The sequence below is a fragment of the Oryzias latipes genome, chromosome 17 (assembly GCF_002234675.1).
Source record: "Oryzias latipes chromosome 17, ASM223467v1".
Lineage (NCBI taxonomy): Eukaryota > Metazoa > Chordata > Actinopteri > Beloniformes > Adrianichthyidae > Oryzias > Oryzias latipes.
Genome location: NC_019875.2, coordinates 7,504,465 through 7,532,406, shown reverse-complemented (window position 1 = coordinate 7,532,406; position 27,942 = coordinate 7,504,465). Strand labels below are relative to the sequence as shown.

Sequence of the window (27,942 nt, the reverse complement as noted above, 5' to 3'; positions counted from 1 at the left end):
AAGTGAGTGGGACATCACCCAAAGAAAAATGGTTCCAAGGAAATTTAGTCAGTTCAGTTAACATTTTTCCAGGCGTTGCCATGTTGGAGCCAGACGACGTCAGTAAGCGGTGATTGGTCTAAGTCGGACTAAGTCATTGCTTCTATGGCAACCACTCTCGCCAATCAGGAGTGAGCTTGTTGGAAGGCCACACCCCCACCACTTGAAAGCAGGCTCAGGAGAATCTGCATATCAAATGCTTTGGACATGGGCACTGCCTGTTTTCATTGATTATTATGTGATTGGCTGGTTTATAACTTTTAATAACTTCCATAACAGAACAGAAATTAAAAAGGGTAGTAGAGCAAAAAAAGGTCATTCTGACAAATAGAATAACTGAATACTTGCAGTTTATTTGTTTATAGAAATCTGTGGGATTTTGGCTTCTTGGAACCAGCGGGACTTCCTGTTTAGGTGGGAGGGGTCTCTCAGTTCGGTGGGTTAAACTAGTGATGTCATGTGATTATTTTCCTTTTGTGCGATTAATTAATCGCGACCTGTAATCAATTAATTTCATTCTTCTATTTTATATCCCAGTTATTTTCTATCCTCATAATTTCGGTAAAGTCTCATTTTGAGATATTGTTATTTAAATTCATGATATTGTGCTCCAGTAAAAGATCAAATTACAACTAAAAAACAGAAGTTTTCCTTTGATTACTGACTTCCAACTTTTTTTTTTACACAAACACAGGTCAAATTTTTTACATCTCAACCAATAAAGAAAAATACAAAACAAAACACAAGGACAGAACATCAGCTCCAGACAGCTCAAATGTGTGTAGTGTTCCTACATAAACGGAAAAAAATCTCTTATTAGCATTCCAAAAAAAATATAGACCACAAACTTCATGATAATATCATAATACATGTTGACATACCTTATTCTACAGTTCACCGCCTCAAGCGATCAGCCCTCCACATACCCCATTAATTTATGTAAACAAACACAAAGTCCGGCTTAATCCTTTGTTTAATAGACAATAGATAGCTGTGCTGCTGTGGGAATGTTTGCGTTAGTTCTGTGAAGATGTAGAGAGTCACACCTTGACGACGTCACAGCAACAACGTGGCACATGCCGCGTACGCAACGGTACACAGACACAAAGACGTGCACTGGGAACAATGTAAGAGCCGTTTTCAGCTGAGTTCAAATAAAACATGCAAGTAAACAGTTTTACCCTTGGATTTTATATTAAAGAACGTGACAATTATTCCAGATCAACGCAATAAAATTTTTTTTTTAATTTTTCTGTAATTAATTAAACACAATTAACGAGATTATTTGACTCCTGTACGTAAAACACGGCTGTTAATGCTGCGTAAGAGCTGAGCATTCAACAAGCATCTGCCCATGAAGAGACCACGCCCCCTTACTTGACTGGAGCTTTTAAACCGGCCTCGAACAGGAAGTGTTGTTATGTAGATAAAAAAGCTAAAGGCACATATTGTAAAAGTGTTAAAAACTCTTTTATTGACAGCTTCATGAGTGTGCAGATTTGTTTCTTTGTTCCATGGGAACAGGAAAACGTCTTGGTTGCATGCCTCAGAGAACTACTTTAGGTCTCTAATTGAAATATGCAAATCAGAAGACTGTTCCTGCATTCTGTTTTTTCTGGGTACAGGTTGACAAATGCCTTTCTGTTGCTCACTCCAAGAGATTTTTCTCAGCCTTGTTTTGCTGCCAAGGCTTTTTATTTCGTTTCCCATTGTAGCCGAGTCTCAACAGTGAGTCGCCGTCATCCTGGGTGAAAGTCCACAGTGTTCAGCTCCCATCTTAGCCATGTAAACCTTGTTTCTTTGTGAGCGCTGCTGTGTGGAGGAGTTCCCTGGGCTGGATTCTGTGTGTGTGTGTGTGTGTGTGTGTGCACAGTCTCCAGGGCTACATGCAATTAAAGCAGACAGGAAGCGGCAGGCTGCCTGACGGTCGTCCTGCTGCAGCTCCTCCACTCTGACTGTCAAACACTCGCTGGCTTTGTTGCGCACATGCTCACACCAACTGCGGATGCACGTGCACGCCCAAGCAGCTAGCGCATGTTAATGATTCTTGCCCTTGGCGCGTTAGTTGAGGCCTGGATTCACACCCTTCTCACACGCTGCTTTCATTCACTTGGCACCGCTCTCGCCGCTCAGGCCTTCCTCCTCCTCCTCTTCCTCCCAGCTTGTCTGTCATTCAGCCGCAGCGTAACTCCAACCTAGGATTGGCCGCTGCAGACGGAGGAGAGGTTGATTGACAAGCGCCGACGGAGGAGCGTGTGCGGCGTGTCGAGCGCAGGGCGTACGGATGGATGATGCTCATCTGTCATTCAGTCCCTGGATTACTCTGCTGTCAACATGAGAGTCTGCTTCATCGAGTTCAGCTTATCTTCAGATCACATTCAGATCTTTTTGTGAGGGAAAGGAGGCAGCAGAGCATCGATACACTCCACTGCAGGACAATTTAAACATTTCTCACAAACCAAAAAACACAGTACACACCAAAAAAAAAAAGATTTAGACCACAAATTTAATCAAGTTTGGTTCAACAAATCAAAATTAAAAATCACATTATTTACCTCCTTGATGCCTATTGATCCAAATATGCATAAAACCACTTTGGCTCCTAATTTAACATCTACATGAAAGCAAAAACATAAGTAATTTATTTTATAAATTAAAATATATTTAGGCACCAGGGGGTTAAAAATAATCCTAATAATATATTTTTTATTTTTATTTCAGTTTTTCATACATGCACCATGAATGTAGAAATGCTTTGTCAATTTTGTGCTTCAAAATTGTATATAATAAGCAGTTTTGGTTTTATTCTAGTAGATTTTTAAACATACAATCTCAAAAGATGGGACAAAAAAGTTTTTAAGCTTTCTTGAGATTCTTATTAATTACAGAAAATGTGACCAAACATATTTATGGTTTAGAATATCTGTTAAAATTCTTATTTTTAATAATATTTAAGGTCCAATAGAGACACGTTAGGCACTTAAGAGCTTTTATGTGAGTCTTTAGTTTTTGACAGTAAAATAATTATTTCTGGTTACGAAAACTATGAAGAAAAAAAACATAATTATTGATTTTTAATATAACAAGAAGTGCTAACCGCATTTAAAATATATAAACTAATTATAATATAAAATATTTACAATATAAAATGTGTTATTTCCTTTTTTAATTAATAAGTAATTTTGAAGCAGATGCTACTAAATATTGTTGGAGTGGAGGTTTGTTTCTCATCTTTACTAGCCAGTTAAAATACAGATGAATGAAAGTCTGTGAACAACTGAAGTGGCAGAAACTTCAGACAAAGGAAATTCACATCTTAAGATCCTCTAAAGCAGTTTCATTTTATAAGACTAAAAACTAATTTGGTTAATTCTAGTGAAAAAGCAACAGTGATGCCCCCCCCTCCCATCAGCAGGGCTTTTTTATTCACAAATTAATAAAGACACCCCCGTCTAAGAAAAGCATCAGACATAGAAAAGATTTCAAAATAAAAGTCTTTTTCTTTTCCGTTCTTCACCTCGTCTGCATTCATTGTCCTCAGGAGGAGGTCTTAACGGAGGGGGGCTCCGTTGGCCCATCCTAATGCCAGGCCCTCATAAAGGGAGGGGGCTTCAGGTGGCACACGCCACGCTGTGCCGACACGCCCACCTTCACAACGAGGTGAGGTGTGATTTGAGACCGTCATGAGGCGCCAAAAAGATTCCCTGGCACAAAGCCAATAAGAAGGGGTTGATGGGGTCTGTGGTTTTCACACTGAGGGGGCATGGGGGGGGGGGGGGGGGCTCACACATGCTCAGTGAACACACAAATCACCCCCGACATGATTCAGCGCTGCAGCTGCAGCCATTAAAGGCCTTCATTTCTTTTCACCAAAACGACTTACTTCTCCTTGTAGTCTGAAGGAAACGTCTGCATAAATCTTTTTTATTTTTCTTAAAAAACAAAAACTGTTTTTTTTACATTATCATTTTACATCAAGATGTTTTTTCAAAATCACATTTAATTTCATCTTCAAGCAGGGAGGGAGTCTCAGTTAAGCCATCTTTCTGTTAAATGTACATTTATTTTTCTCTTTGAAATTGCTTTTAAATTAGATATTGATGTTTCACCTTCTAAAAAACATTTACTTACATTAATTTCAATGCTTTTTGAGTTGAAATGTTGAAAATTTAAACGTGCAACCAGACATTAGCAATCCATCACCGAAAAGATTTGGACAAATGTTTTTATCTTTGCCAAAGTGGATGCTATTACTAAAACTGATGCAGCAACATTAAAGATAGATGAGTTTTCCTGATAAATGAATGAAACTCCAGGAAACTGAAGGATCTGATGATAAATGTCCTGGAAAAAAAGAACTCACTTTTGAAAGAACCGCTGCTGGATGAATTTAGTCAAAACTTGGTTTAAAAAATGCAGTTAGCACAAACAGGCTTCCATACCTTTTTGGCCCTAAAGCAAAAAAGCTTTAAGCGTTTTAATGTACTTTGGGAAATATGTGGTCTACATCAACCGTCTACAGTTCCACAAATGTGCCAAAAAGAAGCTGGAAGTTAAGTTTATGAATTTGTTGAATCGAAGGACCTAAATGTTCAGTTTTTGGAAAACTCTTTTTTTTTTTTTATCAAATACTAAGCAGATGAAGGGAAATTGATCCAAATTTGCACTTTTTATCTTACCAAAGCTTGAATAATTAGGTAATTGCTTCATCTTTGATGTATATTTTTCATGAGAACGCTTTTGAAATAAATAGTCACTTAAAGATATTTAAATAAATAACCAAACAACTATTCCAGTGTACATCCTGTTGGATAAATTCCCAGCAAAGTCTGGGAAATGCTGAGCTGGCCTTCCTCCAGAACATAAAGCAAAGTGATTAGTGAGATGAGGTGAACATTGGGAATCAATACACTGTAAATAAAGATTTTTTTGTTTGTATGGACACGGCTTGTGTGCTGGGACAGTAAATTTTCAGTGTATAAGCTCTAAACACGTCCAGTGTTATATTGTTTTTCTCTTTTGTGCTCTAATTGACTCTGGAGGGAAGGAGTTTTTGACGCAGGTTTAATTACACCGTAAAATAATTCTGCTGCTGCTGCGATGTTTTCTGCGTGCCGAAGCTCCAACACTGCAGTGGATCATACTGCCATTCATAAAATGTAAAAAAAAAATCCTCCTGGAGTTCATTATTTTTGTGTGAGAGACTAAACTAACAGTGAAAACGTCTGTTTATTCTTTACATGCTTTACATGACATATTTGGATTTTAAGTAACTTTTAGCTTCAAAAACAGGTTTTGAGTCCTCAGCTTTATAGATTTGTAGAGAACTAGATCCAGGCATTGGGAACTTGCAGCTATAAATGTTACATCTTGCTTCATTTAATGTTGTGGAAACCCACTTTATGATCTTTCCTTCATTTTCTACTGTTTTATCCCTTTTGGGGTCATGGGGCTGCTGGAGCCTATCCTGAGCACTTGTGGGCGACAGCAGGGTACACCCTGGACAGTTTGCCAGTCTGTCGCAGGGCCACATATTACCCACCCATTAACACTCACACCTTGGGACAATGTAGAGTTGCCAGTTGACCTATGAAGCATGTTTTTGGACGGTGGGAGGAAGCCGGAGACCCCAGAGAAAACTTACGCATGCACAGGGAGAACATGCAAACTCCACACAGAAAGGTCCCCCATTGATTTTCTGGTTCAGGTCCCCCAGCTGGGACTTCAACCAGGGGCCTTCTTGCTGTGAGGCAAGAGCGCTAACCACTGTGCCACCATGCAGCCCTTGATGATGATGAAGATCTAAAACTTTGCAACTTTATCGTTTTTTTTCACCTAAAGACTGTTACCATGGTAACGAGGTGTGAGCATACCCAAGCACATGACTAAGCTGAATTACAACTGTGATGGTTTGATGCCTAAACCCTTGTGCTATCCTATGACCCCACCCTTACATTGACGTGTTCTTCCTACCATGACAAAGGTGGATAAAGGTGGAAAGATTTCATGTAATCCATGGACACCAGTGAAGATCACAAATCATTGAAGAAAAAAGGTTCAGCGCACTGTCTAGTGGGTCTAGATGACCCAACTCCCAATGTAAAAGTGCCTAGGATAGCACAAGGGTTACACGTAGTGGTCGTGTCGGAATTTCCTTGCAACTCAGTACCTAGTGCACTATATAGGTCATTCACCAGTTTGCCGGGATGTCCGAAATTAGTGCCTGGATAGCTCAGTTGGTTAAGTGTAGAACTAGCACACAGGAAGTCAAAGTTAGATACCCAGACTGTCCAGAGAGCTTCATCCAGTGTGGGTCCTTTAGCAACATCCCGCCTACTACAGCCTCGCTTTGCAGCCGCAAGGCGTCCAACTCTGGGTCCCCCTGTAACGACCGCCAGCCCGGATAAAATACAAACCACCTGTGTAGATCAGTGACAGCTGATTTGCTGATTTGAAACCTAAAATTCCAAAATCCAGTGCCTTGGAAATTTCCCAGAAGTCTTTGTGAAAAACCAGTGTGCATCATCAAATATAGACCACAATGTGTGTGTGTGTGTCTGTGTATGTGTGTGTATCAGTATTTTCTGCTTAAAGCAACACTTAAGAAGAAGCGTTAGCCTGAGCAGAGTTGTTCCAAAGTGGCACAGAAAATGAATGGACTTAGTGGTTTAAAGTGATATAAAGAGCGTTGGTTAGCATGTTCTTTATGCTATGGCTATCTGAATAATTGATCATATGGTAATATGAACAATAAACTGCAATGATATACTACACACTTCAATTAAATTCCTCCTGTGTTTCATGCAGCTAAAAAGGGTTACTGTAGTGAAGCATGCATATATTTAGTCTATTATTGTTATCTATTCCGTTATTATGATTTGTTTTTCAAGAGGAAATGTCCATTCTTGTTCCAGTATTTTGTCGATAAAAATTCATCCAAAAGCACGACTTACATATGAATTTTCTACTTTATTATGCATTTCTTGGCTTCTGATACATATACTTGATGAAAATCAGGTGGACTATAAATCCGGACTTATTATAAAAGTGGATATATAGTGTATTTTAGAGGACAGTAGTGAAGGAATTTGGACATAGCCCTATTTGTATATATACTTTCATACATACATACATACATTCTTACAATCACTTAATGTCCTTTCACTTTCAAAATAAAGACACAGCAGGTATAACCAAGGTCTAAAGTACCATTATACACAAATGTAGTTAACTATTAAAGTAATTGTTTTTAACATGAAATATTGATCAACATGTTTTTAATTTTACATTATTTACAACTGTCCTTTAGCAGCTGTTCAGATTAGCATTAAGTTAAAGTCACTCGTCTTAAAAGTAATTAACCTTCAGCTATCATTCAAATATTCGGATATTCTATAATATTTCATATTCTAAAATATTTAATATGTCATTTAAAGCAGGAGTTATAATCTTAAATATGATGAAAACATAAGGAAGCCAGAAAGTTGACAGCTAAGATCCTAAAGGATAAATATATATGAAATCTTTTTGGGTTCACTGTGAAGTGTCATTATGCCTAAAACAGATGATTATCTCTGATGAACTTACTGGTTTGCCTCTTATTTTCAAATTAAAATGATAAATCAGGCTTAGAAAATTAACTAAAAATGGGGATCCAAGACGTTTGTTTTTGATGAATTATTTAATATGTCTCTGAGTTATTGGAGAAATTTTTTTCTTTTTTTATAATTTATCACCCTGGCTTCAGGTGGAAGGCTTCTTTTTGCCTGGCTACACAAAAACCTTCAACAAAGACACATATTAAGTACTTTATTATAATGCTGAAGAATCCTTTAAATCTCAAATACAGCCATGGTACCCCCCCCCCCACTCCTCCAGCAGCAGGTCAGATTCCCCTAGACAAATACTGACGTACTTTTGTAGCTGTCACACGTTTGTTTTTCTCTTTTGTGCTCTAATTGACTCTGGAGGGAAGGAGTTTTTGACGCAGGTTTAATTACACCGTAAAATAATTCTGCTGCTGCTGCGATGTTTTCTGCGTGCCGAAGCTCCAACACTGCAGTGGATCATACTGCCATTCATAAAATGTAAAAAAAAAATCCTCCTGGAGTTCATTATTTTTGTGTGAGAGACTAAACTAACAGTGAAAACGTCTGTTTATTCTTTACATGCTTTACATGACATATTTGGATTTTAAGTAACTTTTAGCTTCAAAAACAGGTTTTGAGTCCTCAGCTTTATAGATTTGTAGAGAACTAGATCCAGGCATTGGGAACTTGCAGCTATAAATGTTACATCTTGCTTCATTTAATGTTTTGGAAACCCACTTTATGATCTTTCCTTCATTTTCTACTGTTTTATCCCTTTTGGGGTCATGGGGCTGCTGGAGCCTATCCTGAGCACTTGTGGGCGACAGCAGGGTACACCCTGGACAGTTTGCCAGTCTGTCGCAGGGCCACATATTACCCACCCATTAACACTCACACCTTGGGACAATGTAGAGTTGCCAGTTGACCTATGAAGCATGTTTTTGGACGGTGGGAGGAAGCCGGAGACCCCAGAGAAAACTTACGCATGCACAGGGAGAACATGCAAACTCCACACAGAAAGGTCCCCCATTGATTTTCTGGTTCAGGTCCCCCAGCTGGGACTTCAACCAGGGGCCTTCTTGCTGTGAGACAAGAAGGCCCCTGGCAAGAAGGCCATTTAAAGCAGGAGTTATAATCTTAAATATGATGAAAACATAAGGAAGCCAGAAAGTTGACAGCTAAGATCCTAAAGGATAAATATATATGAAATCTTTTTGGGTTCACTGTGAAGTGTCATTATGCCTAAAACAGATGATTATCTCTGATGAACTTACTGGTTTGCCTCTTATTTTCAAATTAAAATGATAAATCAGGCTTGGAAAATTAACTAAAAATGGGGATCCAAGACGTTTGTTTTTGATGAATTATTTAATATGTCTCTGAGTTATTGGAGAAATTTTTTTCTTTTTTTATAATTTATCACCCTGGCTTCAGGTTGAAGGCCTCTTTTTGCCTGGCTACACAAAAACCTTCAACAAAGACACATATTAAGTACTTTATTATAATGCTGAAGAATCCTTTAAATCTCAAATACAGCCATGGTACCCCCCCCCCCCCCACTCCTCCAGCAGCAGGTCAGATTCCCCTAGACAAATACTGACGTACTTTTGTAGCTGTCACACGTTTGTGATTGTGTGTCTGAGCACATAGATCAATGTCAGTGCAGAGACCGCATTAACTCTGCCGTCCTTCAAACACGCCACCGGTTAATCATCTCTCTCATTAAGAAACACAGATTCCCTCTGAGATTCAGTCCAAGTCTGCAGTTGGATTCGCCTTCCTTGTGGGCTGATGTATGTGATGAATGGCTTTTTAGAGGACGATGTGCACGGTGACGGGCCGACCACTCATTCCATTCCGCTTTAAACTGGGTTGCAGTTCTTCCGTTAATCAATGAAGTGCTGTGTGTTTATAAACTTTCATTTAGTTTGCAGCCTGCTCCATTTCTTTCACTGCACAAATAGTCTTTGGCTTTGAACAGGCACACCTTTTTGTTTCCAGTAACTTTAAAGGGCCTGTGTCATACTTTTCTTTAGCCTTTCAGAGTAAACTACATCCATATATATGATAATATATTAATTTTGGCACACTAAAGAATGATGTTTTTTTAATGAAATATGAGTGATTTTCGCAGCTCATTTTCTTACCCAAAAGTAAGACGACTTGATCTATCTCTGAGGCTCCGCCCATAGTGGGTGTCGCCCATTTCATGACGTCAGCCTAGAGCCGGTCTCAGCAGTGGATCTCCGTCTCACCCACAAAAACAAACAACTTCCAAACTTTTGCAAAGATGGATGTGCATATTAAGCATATCAAATGAAAGAGTTTAGCCGATCGCCACTTGCTCCACGGAGAAAGTGTATGTGTGTGTGTGTGTGTGTGTGTGTGTGTGTGTGTCAGCCTGGGGGCGGTGCTGGCAGGGCAGACTCTTCCTGGAAGGGGCTGGACTGCCACAATCAGAAATATGAATGTGGGGACCCTATAAAAAGTCTTTTTAACATCAAATCGATGTCCTTCATATCAGGCTGTTTTAAGCCTAACTAGTAATGCCAAAAGAACAACTAGTTAACTAGTAACAATCTAAAAAGGCCACTACTTAACTAGTTCTATGCAAACTTTCTACTAGTTCACTAGTAATGGTCCTGGAAATCTAAATAGTCTAAATAAATCTTGTACTAGTTTACTAGTGACATGCAAAATGTTAACTAGTTGACTAGTGAGATGTATGTAAGTTTTACCAGTTAACTAGTGAGAGAGAAAAATTGTACTAATTGACTAGTGTGTTGCAAAAAGCCCAATAGTTAACTAGTGAGTACATTTTTCCTTACTAGTTCACTAGTGTATCCTTATCAAATTCACTAGTGAACTAGTGAAAATCTTTTTGACAGCTTGTTAACTAGTGAGTACATGTTTTCCTTACTAATGTGAGAATCAGAATACTTTTTTTTTTATTCCTGGGGGAAGTTGCATTGACAGCAGAGCTCCTATCACCAAATGTCTACATTGTCAGACACAGAAAAACGAGAGAAAGCTATTTACAATACAGTGTAGTGCAAATTTGAAGCATTCAAATGACCATATTATTAGATCTGATGCTTTTCAAAAAAGAAATCCAAGTTATTGCAATGAATTGCAGCAAAAACTAGTTTTCTAGGATCGTAAAGTTCAAGTTTAAGGTACATTGCTGTGTCATCAGCATAACGGTTAACAGGGATAAATATTTATAGTGTTTCTAGGCTATAGGTTTAGGCTTTGAGCATGAAATGGTTTTTGAATGTGAAAAAGAAATCAGGCCCAATAAGAAACTGTAGTGCAGCACAGATTTTAGATTAAGAATCACCAGCACCACAACCACCTCCATCTAAGGACTCAGCTGCACCAGCATCACAACAACCACCGCCAGCTAAGGACCCAACCGCAGAACCACAACAACGACCACCAGATTTGGCCCCAGAAATACCACCATCTGACCAGCTGTGGGCGCCCCCTGCTACATCTACTCCCAGTGAAGACTCACTTTCCTTTTCGTCCCCCCCACTTTCACCCATGGCCCTACCTAGCCATTTTGATAGCCTCATTAAGTCAGGAATTAAGATGGCTCCCCTAACACCTGTGAGCCTCACACCACACAGGAGCTCTCCTACCCCTCCAGCGCCCCCTCCTTATCCTTCACCCAAAGTCCCTCCAACATGTCCTTCATCCAAACCCCCTCCAACACGCCCCCTCCGTCGTTCACCCAAATCCCATCCAGCTCCCGCTCCTCCTGGTCCATCACCCAAACTACCCTCAACTCGACCTCCCCTGCGCGCCTCTAGACGTGCTATCCCCCAGAGCTAGGATGAAACGGGCCCCCAGTGTCCTAGGAAAGGTTATGTCAAACTGGGGCCCTGTGATGAACAGCTTCCTTCTGGTGCTATACCTGCTATATGGTATACCTGCTATACCTGCCGGCCTCCTGTTGATTCCCAGAGTCAGAACTAAACAAGGGGAATCAGCGTTTCAATATTCTGCAGCTAAAATCTGGAACAGCCTCCCTGAAGTCATAAGACAGGCCTCTTCTGTGTTCATGTTTAAATCTAGACTTAAAACATTTCTGTTTAGCTGTGTATATGACTGAAAGGTCCTATCTGCACTTTTCTTTCCTTTCCTTCCTTTATTTTTAAATCAATTTTCAATTTTTTTTTTTTTTTAAAGTAAATTTTACGTTGATTATTTCTATGATGTATTGTGATTTTAATGCATTTTTCTGTTTTGTGAAGCACCTTGAATTACTTTGTGTACGAATTGTGCTATACAAATAAACTTGCCTTGCCTTGCCTTAAGAATGATGTGATGGTAACATAAGTTTGAAATAGCTCCTCTTTATCACAAAAATGTCTTCCATCTTATCTTGACAAAGAATTTCCATTGACACATATTTAAAGAACTACAAGTAATATTTTGATATTTTTTCTTCTAAAATAATGTGTGTGTTGGGGGTGGGGTTGTTAACCATACATTGTACATATATATACTAAATTAAGCAGAATCTTCAGTACTACATCTAAATTTATTTAGAAAATCTCTTCAGAAAGAGAGTAACCCGAAAGGTTACCTTAAATGTGTGAGTTAATGAGGGATTGTGGTCTGAAGAAGAAGTGTATTTTGATCTGAAATCTGTCATAGAGTGGAATAGTCATGGTCCGTCTCACCTCTAAAGACAGACATGGTATTCAGGTCCTACGGGTTGTAGATGAGTAGAGGTTTGTACCATCACCACCCCATTCCTCCATACCATTCAAAATAAAAGAATGAGAAATACATAGTCATCTGCAGGTTTAACACATTTGAATAGGCGGTCTTTAATGAAGTCCAAGTGGAATCGGAGCTGTGCATTCAGAGCAGTGTTGTCTTTGCCAGTGACACATTCATTCATTACAGCTCACTGACGCTCCTGCTGGGAGCTTTGCGAAGAAGACGGAGCTGAAAGTTAGACACTGTGTCAATATTCCATTGTAGTCACGTATCCAGCAAACACTAAATGACAGCTCACTCAGGCGTATGAATAAAGATATTGGGTTTTGTGCTGAGAGACTGACTGGAATATTTGCCAAAAAGAAAACATGAAAAAAACTCAATTTATTCAGTAAAAGCTTGCTGAGTATCTGTGATATTTTCTAAAAGACAGCATTCGGCTTTTGGAGGTGTAAGTGTTTGGCAGCTCTGCTTCATCATTCAGGTGTTGGTGGTCACCTCATGGTGTTAAGGCTTTCATTAAAGCGCCATTTCTTTTTCATAAATGTACATGCCTGGGGGAAAAATGTTTAGATTTTTCCATTGTCTTTAATTCAACATCATTTCCACTTACCTGTCTGTCCTTTTAGTTTAAGTAGCAGCAGCAAAGGAAAGCATTTTAGTTTTGTTTATTAATTCATTTATAGTAACTGTGCTATATATGTAGGACAATTCTCTTTTTTTGGTGCAAAAATAGGCCCCTAAAAAAATTTTAATAAATAAAAAATCCTGAAATCTTTTAAATAAGCAAAAAAATCTACCAATGGGGTAAGAAAAATGGCCTCTTATTTTAAGAAAAAAACTAATTACTACGTCATATTTTCTTAAACTAAGAATATTTTGCTATTTTTTCTTGATAAGATTTTTTTTCCTTTTAAGATAAAAAAAAGTAGTAATTTTTTTCTTGAATCAACAATCTTATTTCTTTCTTATGATTCCGTTTTTCGGTGTTCAGAGATCCAATATTTTTGGTAAAAACTTGTATAAAAGACTTAAATCAAAACTGGGTTTACTATAAAAGAACCTCCTTAATAACCTTATTTTGATTAAATAAAGAATTGAGAGTGTTTTTCACTTTTAAAGAGAGACTAATTTTCAAGATTCTCACATTAAAATCCCAGAGTAGGAAATGTACCTTTCCCAGATGCTCATGTTTCTCATCTCCATACCCAGTGACAGTCTTATTCTTGTCTTCTATCTGTCTCAGTTTAGTTACCAACTTATCCCAAGGTTTCAGTGACATTGACCTCACTTTCTGAGTCATTGAGCTTAATTTAGGAATGGGTTAAAAGGTTTGAAACAATATAAGTGGCAGCTTTGAACATCAACTTCTGTGAAATGATATGCAGTTTGTCTTTATTCCTATGATATATGTGCACCCACTTCCTCCCTTGCAGGAGCTGTGTCGGCAGCGGATGGCAGCCAAGCCTCCTGCTGAGCGTCCTGAGCCCATATCCTCCAGGATCAACAGTGTCTCGTCTCAGTTCAGCGATGGCGGTCCCGCCGTCAGCCCCTCCGCTCGTGGCAGCATCTCTTCCTGGAGCGAGGAGCCCGCGCACTCAAACATGGACATCTCTACCGGACACATGATACTGGTGAGACGCTCTCTCAGAGAGAAAACGCTCAAATTTATCCAGAGACTTCCATTGCAGACTTTTTTTTATGGTTTAGATCATAAATATTGATTGAATTATTCATAAAATAAAATGAATGTCGTGGTGTAAAAACACTCATCCTGCCCTGACAAAACATACTCATTTTAGAGCTTAAACTCACTCACAAACTTTGCAAAGCAGCAGTGACTGGGGTGGAAAGTCAAAATAACTCTTCCAAACTGGCCTCAAAATGTCTCCAAAAGAATAAGGCCTTATTTTTCCCTGTCCTGGGACCAAATGTCACCATTCCCTCCATCTTCCTTACTAAGACTTTGTCATCTGTCCATAAGTAAACACCCCGCAGTGAAACCGCCGTATTCAGGGTGTATTGTCACAGGAGATGTCAAACAACACCTCGTGGGTTTGTCAGAGTCACCGTGGGCTCTGACAAAAATGGAGTATTGAACACTCACAGAGTGAGAACAGGTTGGACAGAACTAAGAATGGAGCTATAACTGTTTGTGCCAGAGGAGAACAAATTGGAAACAGAACAACGAACTAGCAGGGAATAAAAACAAAATCTCTGTAATTCGTCTTTCCATACTCTGAAAGACAAAAAAAGACTGTCATCAATCTTTAATTTGGGGGGGGGGGGGGGGGGGGGGGGAATCAACAAATGCTGGAAAAAAATAAACAGAATTCTTTCAATCTTCTTATCTGATAAATAAACTTCTAATTGCTTTGCTTTTAAGACCTATCCCTCTCTGGTCATGTTTTGGCTCGAGTGAAACTATTTTTTCAGTCTTTAATTTCATTTTCACATCATGCATGTGGATTCAAGAACGTGCAGAATGGGCATTCTCAAACTGGCTTTTAGCATACATCGCCACCCGATACTAGGTCATGTACTCACAGTGGGAACAGGCTCAGTGGAGAATGTCAAAGTGGTCCAAATCTCATGAATCTTGCTCCCAGCTTTTTCTTTCACAGCTCTATAGCAGCTTATGAAAGACTTGGTGTCATCCAATTCAATTCAGATACAAACTGCAATTGTCAATTTCTCTTCCATAAAAACATTTCAGACGGTTGGCACTTCCATTCACTAAAAAAGACGCCATCCGGACGTTACTACCAAATCCAAGTCTGTGATTGGTCCAATTCAACTTTTAACGCACACTCAATGCAGCGCATTTTCTACATAGAGCCAGAAAAGAGATTTAAAAACTTGCATAGAGACACGTGAACGAGACAGTTTTGACCACAGAAGCCCAAAACGCGCACATTTGCATAGACGTAGACTTTACAAAGACTTTTCATTGGTATTGACCGCTTGAACGCGTATTTCCAAACCTGGTGTGAACGTATCATAACACGTTTTGTGTTTCTGCTCAAACGAATGTCCCCAATCCAGGCACACAAACAGAGAGCTCTTTTCCTCTCGTCTCATTGCATCTCTCATCTTCCTCCATGTCTTTGTGTCTCTGCACATCTCATTACACCCACAGTTTCTATAAGCAGCTTTTTTCTATCCAGCAGATGAAAATCTCTATTGAACCCTGGCTGCATTTTCCCGAGCGCCTCTATAATTGCAATACACAGAGACTCACTTCAGTGGCCCACCACCTCTCCGCACCGCCACCATGCCGACTCTCCCGCCCCACCCCCACCTCTCTCTCTCTCCATGCATTATGAAGCTGCTGGCGAGCTGAGATACAGCGGGCTTTTTGATGTGTTCAATAGACACAAAGATACTAATTACCCCTGAGATTTGCAGCAGAGCTGCATTCGCGCGGAGATGACTCCCTTTGCATCCTTGTGCCGCTGCAGTGAAGAGCGTCTGTTGTGCGAGAACAAAATCGAGTCAAATGTACTCACAACACAGTATCGTACATTACAAAGAAGGCATGACTGTGCCAAGGCCGCATGAGGGTTGAAAAAGAGTAGATTTAATGACAGAATGGAGTGAACTTCCTCAGGTGCGTTTGCTTTTTCTAGACATCTACAGCACAGAAGGAAAACGAGAGGATGAAACGAGGAGCTGCTCAAGGCTCAACTAGTAATCAGATGTGTGGGGATACAGTTTGATTGGAATAGTTTTTCTCTTTTTATAGCCTTAACTTCAAATAAATCAGAAGAAGAGGAATAAATGGATTATTATGGCCTGCATGGTTAATTTTAAGTTGCTGATAAGTATTTAAAATGTGTTTGATTTATGATTTACTAAAAGTGTGCATCTTGGAATGAAAGCATTGATGTTCTTCAGGCAAAAAAGTGAAACACAGATATAAATTGTGGGTGTTTTCTTGTAATTTGGATAACTGTAATTTACAGCTAACCGCAAAAGTGTAGTTCAGTAAACCAGTAAAACACAATCAAATATTTCCCGAATCTTAAAGAGGTCCACCTTTTTTACATTAGTAGTCCACAAAGTCGTAGGACTCTCCCTCAGTGGCCCGGTAGGAGGGCTATTCTTCTGGCTGGGCTGGAGCTGGGACTCTCCATGCTTCTGTGACACCCCGCCCCCCCGCTCTCTGGCATCGGGGCCCTGTGGCAGTCCTTCAGCCCCTGGGGGGCCGATGTTTGGTGTCCCGGCGTGCGGATTTCCTCTATCCCGCACAGGCGTCAAGGTGGCATATTTCTGTGATTTCTTTTTAATATGGTGCAATGGCATAAAAAAGAATCAGCAGGACTTTAATAAAAAAGAATTAGGATGGTTTAAAAAGTTAAATGTGTATTGTCCATAAATCCTAACCAATAAAAATTTTATAAGAAATGAAAAATAAACTCTTTGTAAGTTTCGTTTTACTTCACTTGTTGGAAAAACGTGTATGAATAAGGAACTGATATTTCTCACTCCACAGAAGTCGAAAAATTAGGTGTTAGGGGTTTTTGATAGTTTTTCTCTATGTGTTATCATCCCTACAAGTGTAAATAATGGCAAACAGGATGAATCTGCGATCAGTGAAGTGTTTTTTGTCTCGTCTGGTTCCTCCATTGTTAAGGCCCCTCCAAGGCAGAGAAAAATGCACAGACTGAGAAGCAAGTGTTTCAGCACCACGGACAGTGGTGTTTGCAGTGATGCAAATTGCAGCTCTGATTGGTTCACTTCGTCCACAACAAAAACATTAGACAATTGAGATGGAGTTTTATAATGCCCTTTTTTCTATTTTGCTGGATAATATTCCTCGGGGACCTTCACAATTGCTTTTGATTCCTTTTGATTGATTTTACTGTAAATAAAGCCACCTAAACAGTTACTAAAAATCTCCAGATTAAGATTGTTTTTATGATTTTTTTATTTTTGTTAATGCCAATTGCTGTTTTAACATATTTTTCATTTGGTTTTGCTACATTCCTGCTTCACTCTTGTGTGTTGTTTCTGTTTTTCTGGTCTACGATTTGGAGCAGTGCCTGTTTGATTGCTCATGCTTCCCTTTTGCACTCAGAGCTGTCAGTTGTACAAAAATATTCACACTTACAGGAGAACTCATTTCAGATTCACACCATGATGTTAACTACAGACAGCAAAGACCGAGCAGAGTTTCTTGGCAGCAAACCTGGTCCCCATTTGGCACATTTTGAGAGGTGGGTGGGTGAGAGTCGAGACTCGGAGTAAGAGCCGAGAGATATATCAGGGCTGTGTCACATCAAGCGACCAAATCCATCACAAAGTGAGATGAGCATGGCAATGCTGCGGATAGGCAAAGATGCATTCCCCTCCAAGCCTGTTGAGCAATTAATATAAATAGACCGCTTCGAAGAAGGAAGCAACAAGATCGCTGATGAGCTGTGGTGCCCCCTCCTCACCCTCAACCTCCCCACCCCACAGAAACAATTGCCTTCCGTAAACCTCTGGCAAATTTCATTTCACCGTCCACCCACTGATTTTCATTTCGGAGGAAACAGCTTTCACCATCTTATCTAAGTATTACTTGCTCCCATGCGACTCACACAGAGATCCCCTCACACCAGCAACACCACGCTCCCCAACATCCTCTTTCCTTGTGTCTAAAGAGGATTAGGCGACTCTGTATATAAAGCACATTATCTCATCCTTTGTTGTCGGCCAAGTAAGTGCCATGGATTATACTTCAGGAGGATCCACCATTGAGATTACCAGGGCTGTGACTTTTTTTTTTTTAGGTTGGTCACTATTGGCTCATCTTAAATCAGATCTGTGAAGCTGCTGGGTCACAGGGTAGACTGGGGCAGAGGATATGGATGTTAAATCACTCTAATGTGGTCTGCTAGAGAGGGGCGAGGTTCATCTGCTGAGAAGTTAGACTCTTTTATCTAGATGATGTCAGCTTCTAACATTAAACACACCAGCAGCTCGTGCAATGAAAAATGAATACAAATGTTGTCATTTTGATTGATTTACACATGAGACAAAACAAGCAGACAATGCAACTGATTTATTAAAGACTCCCTCTTATGAAAATTGCGTTTTTGGTGTTTTTAACATGTTCTTGTGGCATTTTCCTGATGATGGACACATCTTAAGAAAATTCAATTATGAAAAATAGCAACTTTTGAATTCAATTTTATTCAATTTTGTGTATATAGCCTAATATTACAACAATAGTTCTCTCAATGGGCTTCATACCGGTAACTGAATAATAAACATGAAATCATTAACAACATGAATTCATAGAATTAAATAGATACTGGTTAAACTAAACTTAACTAAACAGACTAGACTAAACTAGGCATCCCCGCCCTAGGACCCTCCTTCTCAATGATTTGATTCATATAATAATTTATGGTTGATTATATGATTCATAGTCTAGATTGGTTCATATTAAATGATCCAATTCACTGACCTAAAAGCGATCTAAGACATCTTTAGCCAGAAGTTCAACCAGTGTGACTGAGAGATAAATGCCTGGGTGCTGAACAGTGCAGGTTAAGTTTTCCAGATTCCTTGCAATTTTTGCAAGATAATCAAGTGTAAATTAAATTAAACCTATAAACAAACAAGTAATCAAGAATGAATGTCAAATCCATTCACATTTTAGTTTCATAAAGTTCAGCCCACTTTTGTTCTTCCACATCAAAATAATACAAATTGAACATTATTAGAACATTCTACCACGCCGTATGGTCAAATGTCTTTCTTCTTTCTCTTTCGGCTTTTCCCATCAGGGGTCGCCACAGCGAATCATCCTTTTCCACCTCACTCTATCATGAACATCTTCTACCCTAACATTAGCCAACTTCATGTCCTCTGTTAAGACATCCATGTATCTCCTCTTTGGCCGTCCTCTTGCCCTCCGGCCAGGCAGCTCCATCTCCAACATCCTTCTACCAATATATCCACTATCCCTCCTCTGAACATGTCCAAACCATCTCAGTCTGGCTTCTCTGACTTTGTCGCTAACACAGGCAACATGAGCCGTCCCTCTGATGTACTCGTTCCTTATCCTGTCTAACCTGGTCACTCCTAAGGAGAACCTCAACATCTTCATCTCCGCTACCTCCATCTCAGCCTCTTGTCTCTGTCTCACTGCTACCGTCTCTAACCCATAGAGCAGAGCTGGTCTCACCACTGTCTTGTACACCTTTCCTTTGAGTCTTGCTGGCACTCTTCTGTCACACAACACTCCTGACACTTTCCTCCAACCGCTCCAACCTGCCTGCACTCGCCTCTTCACCTCTTTTCCACACTCTCCATCACACTGAACTGTTGACCCCAAGTACTTAAACTCCTGCACCTTCTTCACCTCAGTCCCCTGTAACCTAACGCTTCTACCTTGATCCCTCTCGTTCAGCCACATGTATTCTGTCTTACTACGACTGACCTTCATACCTCTTCTTTCCAGAGCAAACCTCCACCTCTCTAGCTGTTCCTCCACCTGCTCTCTACTCTCACTGCAAATTACAATGTCATCCGCAAACATCATTGTCCAGGGAGATTCCTGTCTTACCTCGTCTGTCAGCCTGTCCATCAGCATAGCAAACAAAAAAGGACTCAAAGCTGATCCTTGGTGTAGTCCCACCTCCACCTTGAACTCCTCTGTCTGACCTACAGCACATCTCACCACCGTCATACTTCTCTCATACATGTCCTGAACTACTCTGACATACTTCTCTGCCACTCCAGACGACCTCATACAGTACCACAGCTCCTCCCTCGGCACCCTGTCATACGCCTTCTCTAAATCTACGAACACACAATGCAGCTCCTTCTGACCTTCTCTGTACTTTTCCATCAACATTCTCAAAGCAAAAATGGCATCAGTGGTGCTCTTACGGGGCATGAAACCATACTGCTGCTCACAAATCTCCACCTTCTTCCTAAGCCTGGCTTCCACTACTCTTTCCCACAGCTTCATTGTGTGGCTCATCAACTTTATTCCTCTATAGTTGCTGCAGTTCTGCATGTCACCCTTGTTCTTAAAGATCGGGACCAGAACGCTTCTCCTCCATTCCTCAGGCATCTTCTCACTCTCTAAAATCCTATTGAACAACCTTGTTAGAAATTCCACTGCTGTCTCTCCTAAGCACTTCCATACCTCCACAGGTACGTCATCAGGACCAACGGCCTTTCCGCTCTTCATCCTTTTCAGAGCCTTCCTAACCTCATCCTTTCCAATCTCTGCTACTTCCTGCTCCACAACAACCACATCTTCCTCCCGTCTTTCCCTGTCATTTTCCTCGTTCATCAGCTCCTCAAAATACTCCTTCCATCTTTTCTGTACACTCTCCTGGGTTGTTAGCACCTTTCCATCTCTGTCCTTAATCACCCTTATCTGTTGCACGTCCTTCCCATCTCTGTCTCTCTGTCTGGCTAGCCTGTACAAGTCCTTCTCTCCTTCCTTTGTGTCTAACCTGTCATAAAGCTCATCGTAAGCTTTCTGTTTGGCCTTTGCCACCTCTCTCTTCACTCTACGCTGCGCTTCCTTGTACTCCTGTCTACCTTCCTCAGTCCTTTCTACATCCCACTTCCTTTTAGCCAACCTCTTCCTCTGGACGCATTCCTGTACTTCCTCATTCCACCACCAAGTCTCTTTACCGTCTTTCCTCTTTCCAGATGACACACCTAGCACCTTCCTACCTGTTTCCCTGATAATCTCTGCTGTAGTTTCCCAGTCATCTGGAAGTTCATCCTGACCACCCAGGACCTGCCTCAACTTCTGCCTAAATTCCTCACAAGTTTCTTCATTCTGTAGCTTCCACCACTTGGTCTTCTTTTCTGTTTTCCCTATCTTCTTCTTCCTGACCTCCAGAGTCATCTTACACACCACCATGCGGTGCTGTCTGGCAACACTCTCTCCTACCACCACTTTGCAGTCATTAACCTCTCTCAAATGACCTCGTCTACATAGGATGTAGTCCACCTGAGTACTCCTACCTCCACTTCTGTATGTCACTCTATGTTCCTCTCTCTTCTGGAAGTAAGTGTTGACTACAGCCATTTCCATCCTCTTCGCAAAGTCCACCACCATCTGTCCCTCCAGATTCCTTTCCTTCACACCAAACCTGCCCATCACCTCCTCATCACCTCTGTTGCCCTCACCAACATGCCCATTAAAGTCTGCTCCAATAACAACTCTCTCTCCTCTGGGAAAACTCTCTATGACCTCATCCAACTCACTCCAGAATCTCTCCTTCACTTCTAACTCACAGCCAACCTGTGGCGCATACCCACTGACTACATTCACCATCACCCCTTCAATTTCTAACTTTAGGCTCATCATCCTGTCTGAGACTCTTTTCACCTCTAGAACACTGTTTACAAACTCCCCCTTCAGAATCACTCCTACCCCGTTTCTCTTCCTATCAACACCATGATAGAAAAGTTTGTATCCTCCTCCAATACTACGTGCCTTGCTGCCCTTCCACCTTGTCTCCTGCACACACAGTACATCTACCTTCCTTCTCTCCATCATGTCTGCCAGCTCTCTGCCTTTCCCTGTCATTGTGCCAACGTTAAGAGTCCCTATTCTCAAACCTATGTTCCTGCCTTTTCCCTTCTCTCTCTGGCAACGGACCCTTCTGCCTCCCCTCTTTCTTCGACCAACAGTAGTCAAATTTCCACCGACACCCTGTAGGTTAACAGCATCGGTGGCGGTCGTTGTTAACCCGGGCCTCGACCGATCCGGTATGTCTAAACTATTGTGGATGATTTGCATGGTTATTTGGCAATTTTTACGCCGGATGCCCTTCCTGACGCAACCCTCTCTATTTATCCGGGCTTGGGACCGCCACAGAAGTTACTGGCTTGCAACCCTGTATGGTCAAATGTCTTTAACAAATGTAAAATGTTTCTACACTTTGGACTAAAATAATTGGCTAGATCACTTTTTGCTGCCATCACTTGTGTTGTCTTCTGTGTTGGCATTTGGTTGTTTTAATGTTATAGTAAAATAAATCAACCAAGCCTCAATCCAATTGGTATTTTCCAATATGGATTTTCTTTTTTTCTTTTTGAAACAATGTTATAACGGTATTGGTCGATTCAATAAACAACTTGCCTCAGACAGATGATCTTGTTGAATCATAGGGAAATAAAATGATTGATTAATTAAGTTGATTAATTGTTCCTGAAAATGAAGCTCAAAATTGCATAGGTATTTCTTCATTCTAGTAGTTGTGACAAAAAAAAGCGGTTGGAAAAAACGTTTTGTTACGTAGTAAATACGCTGGACGGGCTCCCTGCTCCACTCCATTGTGATGCATCCACTTGTAGACGACTAGATCCATGTACATCTCCATTTTCCTTATCCAAGCTGGTATCTGGCTCAGAAATCTACAGCTGCATAGCATCAATATTGCTTGCTATTTTTGTTGCACCTCTAATGTTAGGTTTGGGGTGTGAGGGGCTGTAAGCTAGTGGGAGAGCGCAGAAACAGAGACCCAGTATTCAGAGGTAAATTTCTAATAAAATCCTTCCACTCTGCAGAAACTTGTCCTAGAAAATGACACAGGTATTTTGGTTTTGGAAAAAAAAAGGGCGTAATCATAATTAACCCTTGTGCTATCCTATGACCCCCACCCTTACATTAACGTGTTCTCCCTACCATGACAAAGGTGAATAAAGGTGGAAAGATTTCATGTAATCCATGGACACCAGTGAAGATCACAAATCATTGAAGAAAAAAGGTTCAGAGCACTGTCTCGTGGGTCTAGATGACCCAACTCCCAACGATAAAGTGCCTAGGATAGCACAAGGGTTAAAAGACCACTGGGAACACATTTAAATTAAATTAAAAATGATTGGAGACGGTCTTCAAAGGAGATGGCAAAAAATCTAATTGTCAGTTAGGTTCTCCTGGAATATAAAATACAAGTTGCTCAAAGGCACAGTACAAACATGCACAGGCATGTTTTCCACCACTGGACACCATCTCCTGCAGGATAACAGTATGGTGATGTCTCCCACCCCACTCCCCCTTTCTTTTCAGCTTTTCTGTTGATCCAAAATGGCTTCTGCATTATGTCACCTTCCATACTGCCGCCTTTCATGCAGCTCCGTCTTTCAGGTGTTTAGCTGGTGCATTGGAGCCACAATGGCATCTCAGGAAGAGACTTATTTGGTGGAGTTTTTGTTTTGTTTTGTTTTTTTATTGAGCACCTTTGGCAGCCATAAACCACCCCCCACCCCACCCCCTGCCTAGCAGTAAGGGGATTATTCAGTGTTTGGCCGACACATGGTGATCTCAGCACCTCCTGATTGGATTGCAATAATCCCTTTACACATCCACAAAACCCTATTACTCTGGCATTACAGAGGGATGGAGAGAGTAGGGGGTAGAGGGCAGTGGGGGACATCTGATTGAAACTCTGTTTATCTGACTTTGTGTGTTTTGCGGTGTTGTGTGCACTTCTGTATACATTATTTGTGTAACTATCCAGCTAATATTTGCCATATGTGGCATTTGTGCCTCTTATCGGTGTGTAGGAGATCTCTTTTCTATGTGTGGGTTTATGACCTTATAAAAACCTTTATGTGCAGTTTGGGCTTTATATGTGCAAATGTGAACTTGCTTTATGTCTGTCGTCTGAGGGGTCGGACCTACTGCTGTTGATAAACGGCTGTGTGCAGGTGGAGGGATGCAGCTCCATATGACATCATTGCTGCTTTTAGCAGCTCTGAGGCCAATATAATGGAGAGCTGGCACTACAGAAAGGAATGACTGATATCAGACTCTGCTAGTGTGTGTACATATCTGAATACTTTTGTGGGTACTGACCAACTTTGGGCATTAAATATTACAGGGATGTTTAAAAAGAGATATTTTCTAAAATATTTGAGTCATTTGTGACATGTTTGACAGGATTCAGACAATCTGATGTTTTTTTTTAATTAGGACACAGAGATTTGGAAAATGTTTTGTGGACAGGGGGCCCTCACAAATATAGCAGGACAACTTTATGCTATTGTGGGGACTGACTAAGAAATATTTAAGGGATGTTCAAAAAGAGATGTTATTCTAAATGTTTTAGTAATTTCTGAGAGTTTTGACTTTATGTAGGCAGTCAGATGTCGTGTCTGTTTTTAGTTATGAAAAAAAGCGTTGGATTGTGTTTTGTGGACAGGAAGCCCTCAAAAATGTAGCAGAACAAGTCCTTGTGTGTGTGTGTGTGTGTGTGTGTGTGTGGGTGTGTGTGTGTGTGTGTGTGTGTGTGTGTGTGTGTGTGTGTGTGTGTGTGTGTGTGTGTGTGTGTGTGTGTGTGTGTGTGTGTGTGTGTGTGTGTGTGTGTGTGTGTGTGTGTGTGTGTGTGTGTGTGTGTGTGTGTGTGCAATCGAATGCAATGTTAAGTTAAATAGTAGACTATGAACTAGTTAAATACAGTCTAAAGACCCAGTCTGATCATCTTTTGATCTATTGTAGAAGTGTTCCCAGTGATCTTTGAAGTATGACATTGCCATCTTTATTCAAAATCAAAAAGCCTGTATTGCTTTCTAGGACAGTGTTTTTCAACCAGAGTGGTTTGCCCTGAAAAATTAAAATTATTAATTTTCACTGATCTAAAAGCATCACTAGAATATCAGCTTTGAGTTCATCAAAAAAGCCCAGGTTTATAACACTGAGTAGTTTGCCAACACCTTTGTGGAGCTCTTTAAAATAAATACACTGAATTTCTCAACATCTTTCATAAAAAAAGGCAAGAAAAACTCTTGACAGTAGCTCCTCCCACACGCGGCAGGAACGTCAGATTTCTAAACACACTTTTGGACAAGCGTCAACAAGCGACTTTGATGCAGGCTAAAACAAAAGTGGAGAAATGAACGGACAAATGATGCGCGCAGAGGGAGGAAAGAGAAAGGAGGAGGAGGGGGGATAATTCGGGGCACACGTATTTTTCAAATACTAAAAACAAATACTGATTGGGATTTTTCTGGGGATTTGTATCACACGACATTTCAAAAGCCTATACAAAATGACCTCCAAGATCAAGAAATGTATAATTACAACTATTGTGCAAAATAGATAGATTGCTAAACAGTCTTTTCCTACATTAGTTTGGTTTCACAATGTTGGAGTAGAGAAATACAATTGCAACACTGGAAAATGGCTAAAGGAGTAGATATTGAGGTCTTATTTTTGTGTGTGGCAACAAAACTGCATTAGTTGTGATTTAGTATGTTTTTGTCTTTCCTTATTTTTTTACTCTAAAAACCTGTTCCAGTATAATCTGTGGCTTTCTTTGGGTGTATTGTGGTTAAACACATACAGTATTTAGGATCCTGGGTAAATTCAGAGATAAAATATAATTAGAAATTAGGGTTACGTTTTAGGTTAGCAACCAAAAACACTTGTTTTAATATCTGCCAAATGGCCTCCTCTCCATCCCGCCTTCCATTTTTATAAAAACTTCCTCTCATTTTAGCAAAAAGCTATTAGGGTTTTTTTTTTTGCAGGCTAATTCTGATTAACATCAGCCCCATTTGTAACTGCCACTATAAATCATCCCTGGAGCCATTTAAGGAACTGCACTAGCTCGTTTTGGTCCCTCATCTATTACAGCCAATTGTCCATATTTTGTATGCATGAGCTGCTGGTTTTTGCTAAGAAACAAAGCAACTCACTCCGTCATAAGATAAGGCTACCAATGACTTTGCTGCTTGTTTGGGATGCATGCCAAGTTGTTGTGGAGGACACATAGTAGTTATGAAAACCGCCTGAATGAAGAGGGAAGCTGATGATCAGCCACAGTAGATTAGTCAGGAATACACTTTGATTTCAACACGCGTAGAGACAAGCGTGACTGCTTCACATCTCAGGTTAATGGTTTGACCAAAAAATCGTTTTACTTTTGTGTTTAGCTTTTTCCAAGAGGCTAAACTCTGCCGTAAAGTACAGAAATTTAGGTTTATTTACCAGAGTCTAATAGTGCTCTTTCCAAAGGATTTAGATAGATAGATAGATGACTTTATTAATCCCACAATGGGGAAATTTCATTTCAGTGGCAGCAACACGACATTCAGAAATGATCTATATAATATAACATCTGCATATAACATTTGCATATAATACCTTGATTTATACCAATATAGTATTGTTAATTTCAATCTTTCCCTGGTAATCTCTGAAGACCTCAATTTAAGGCCCCACTTTAAGTTTCAAGCTGATTGACATTCAGCAGAGAGAACTCAAGTATCTTTTCTCTGCTGACAGAATAATTAGCCGCTGTCTGCTCTGGTGCTCCTCTGAAATTCAAATAAAACTCATGACAGAAGGTTCATTAAAGTTATTTTCTGTGACAAAATCATGTACATATTCAACACTATTAGTTAGTTTTTAACCCCAAATCCCACTTTGCTTGTGATTCAGTAAAGTATAGGTGAGTTTATGTGAGAGGGAACCCTGTAATGAACATCCCAACACCCTTAAACCTCTCTTTGACGAGGACAAATGTACAACCTTTTACCTCTTGTCCACCTCTCTTTGTCTCACGTTTCCTTCTTTTCCTCTTCTCCAGTCTTACATGGAGGATCATCTGAAAAATAAAGATCGTCTGGAGAAGGAGTGGGAAGCGCTGTGTGCATACCAAGCTGAGCCAAGTGCTCGCACCATTGGCCTGAAGGATGGCAACGCCAAGAAGAACCGCTCAGCTGCTGTCATTGCATGTAATGTAGATTTTTTTTGTCTTCATACCACATTTTGCAAGTGTACAAAATATTTATTGTGGGAATCCATTATAGAAAACTGCCATGTAAAGCTTGGCTTGTTATTCCAGGCCATTTTTAAGTGTAGTTATAAATATTAAGCACTGACAAACCATGTCAACCTTAATTTAGTATCTACTTGAAAGCAAAAACCAAAATAATGTGATCCAACCGATTCTGACGCAGAGAAAAGCAGTTTTTCTTATTAGCTTTGCACTGACATTCAACACATTAATGTAAAATGCTGCATATTAATGTGAGGCTGCTTTTCTCTGCTTTAGAATCTGCCGGAATATTGTAACTGTGCACAATGCTGAAGAGTTAGAGCAGTTGAAAGAATGTCAACATTGGAACTAAAGGTCCAGGATTAGAGGGTTAAAGACGACCTGGTTACACACTTGTAGATGAAACATCTAGAAGTATTTCAGTGTTAAAGAAAAGCAGACATTGGCTAGTCAACCGCAGATCAATAGCTTGAAGCTTTTACTGCATTTTCTTATACTTTCTTGAAATCAAGTTAAGGGAAAAGATATTCTATTGTCCAAGAGTTTTGATGATCGTTTCCACGGTGGATGTCCACAGGACTGAATTGTTGGTGGAACCCAAGTCAGCTGTTACACTTCCTGTTTTCAGTCCCTGAAACGTGGCAGCGTACTCTCTGCCCCTCTCGACAATGCTCTCTGTTTATTCAGTGCCCAGCCTCGATTATGTGAAACGGTGAGCAGATGCAGCGAGCAGAAGGGTTGTAAATTAGTTTTCTATTAAAGCTCTCCTGCACAGACCTCATCAATGATTAAAATTTTTAAGCTTCTAGCCCATCTAAAAAAAA

The 27,942-nt window shown here is 40.3% G+C and overlaps 1 protein-coding gene across 2 annotated transcripts in view; it reads left to right on the top strand.

Annotated features, from left to right (window-relative positions):
* The window catches only part of LOC101175682 (receptor-type tyrosine-protein phosphatase N2), a 373,019-nt gene that overhangs the window by 299,329 nt on the left and 45,748 nt on the right, over positions 1–27,942 (top strand). For both annotated transcript variants that reach the window (XM_023965497.1, XM_023965498.1), the window contains 2 exons: positions 13,799–13,996; positions 26,927–27,074. In XM_023965497.1, the coding sequence (XP_023821265.1) occupies positions 13,799–13,996; positions 26,927–27,074 (346 nt within the window). The remainder of the gene's footprint in view (positions 1–13,798; positions 13,997–26,926; positions 27,075–27,942) is intronic.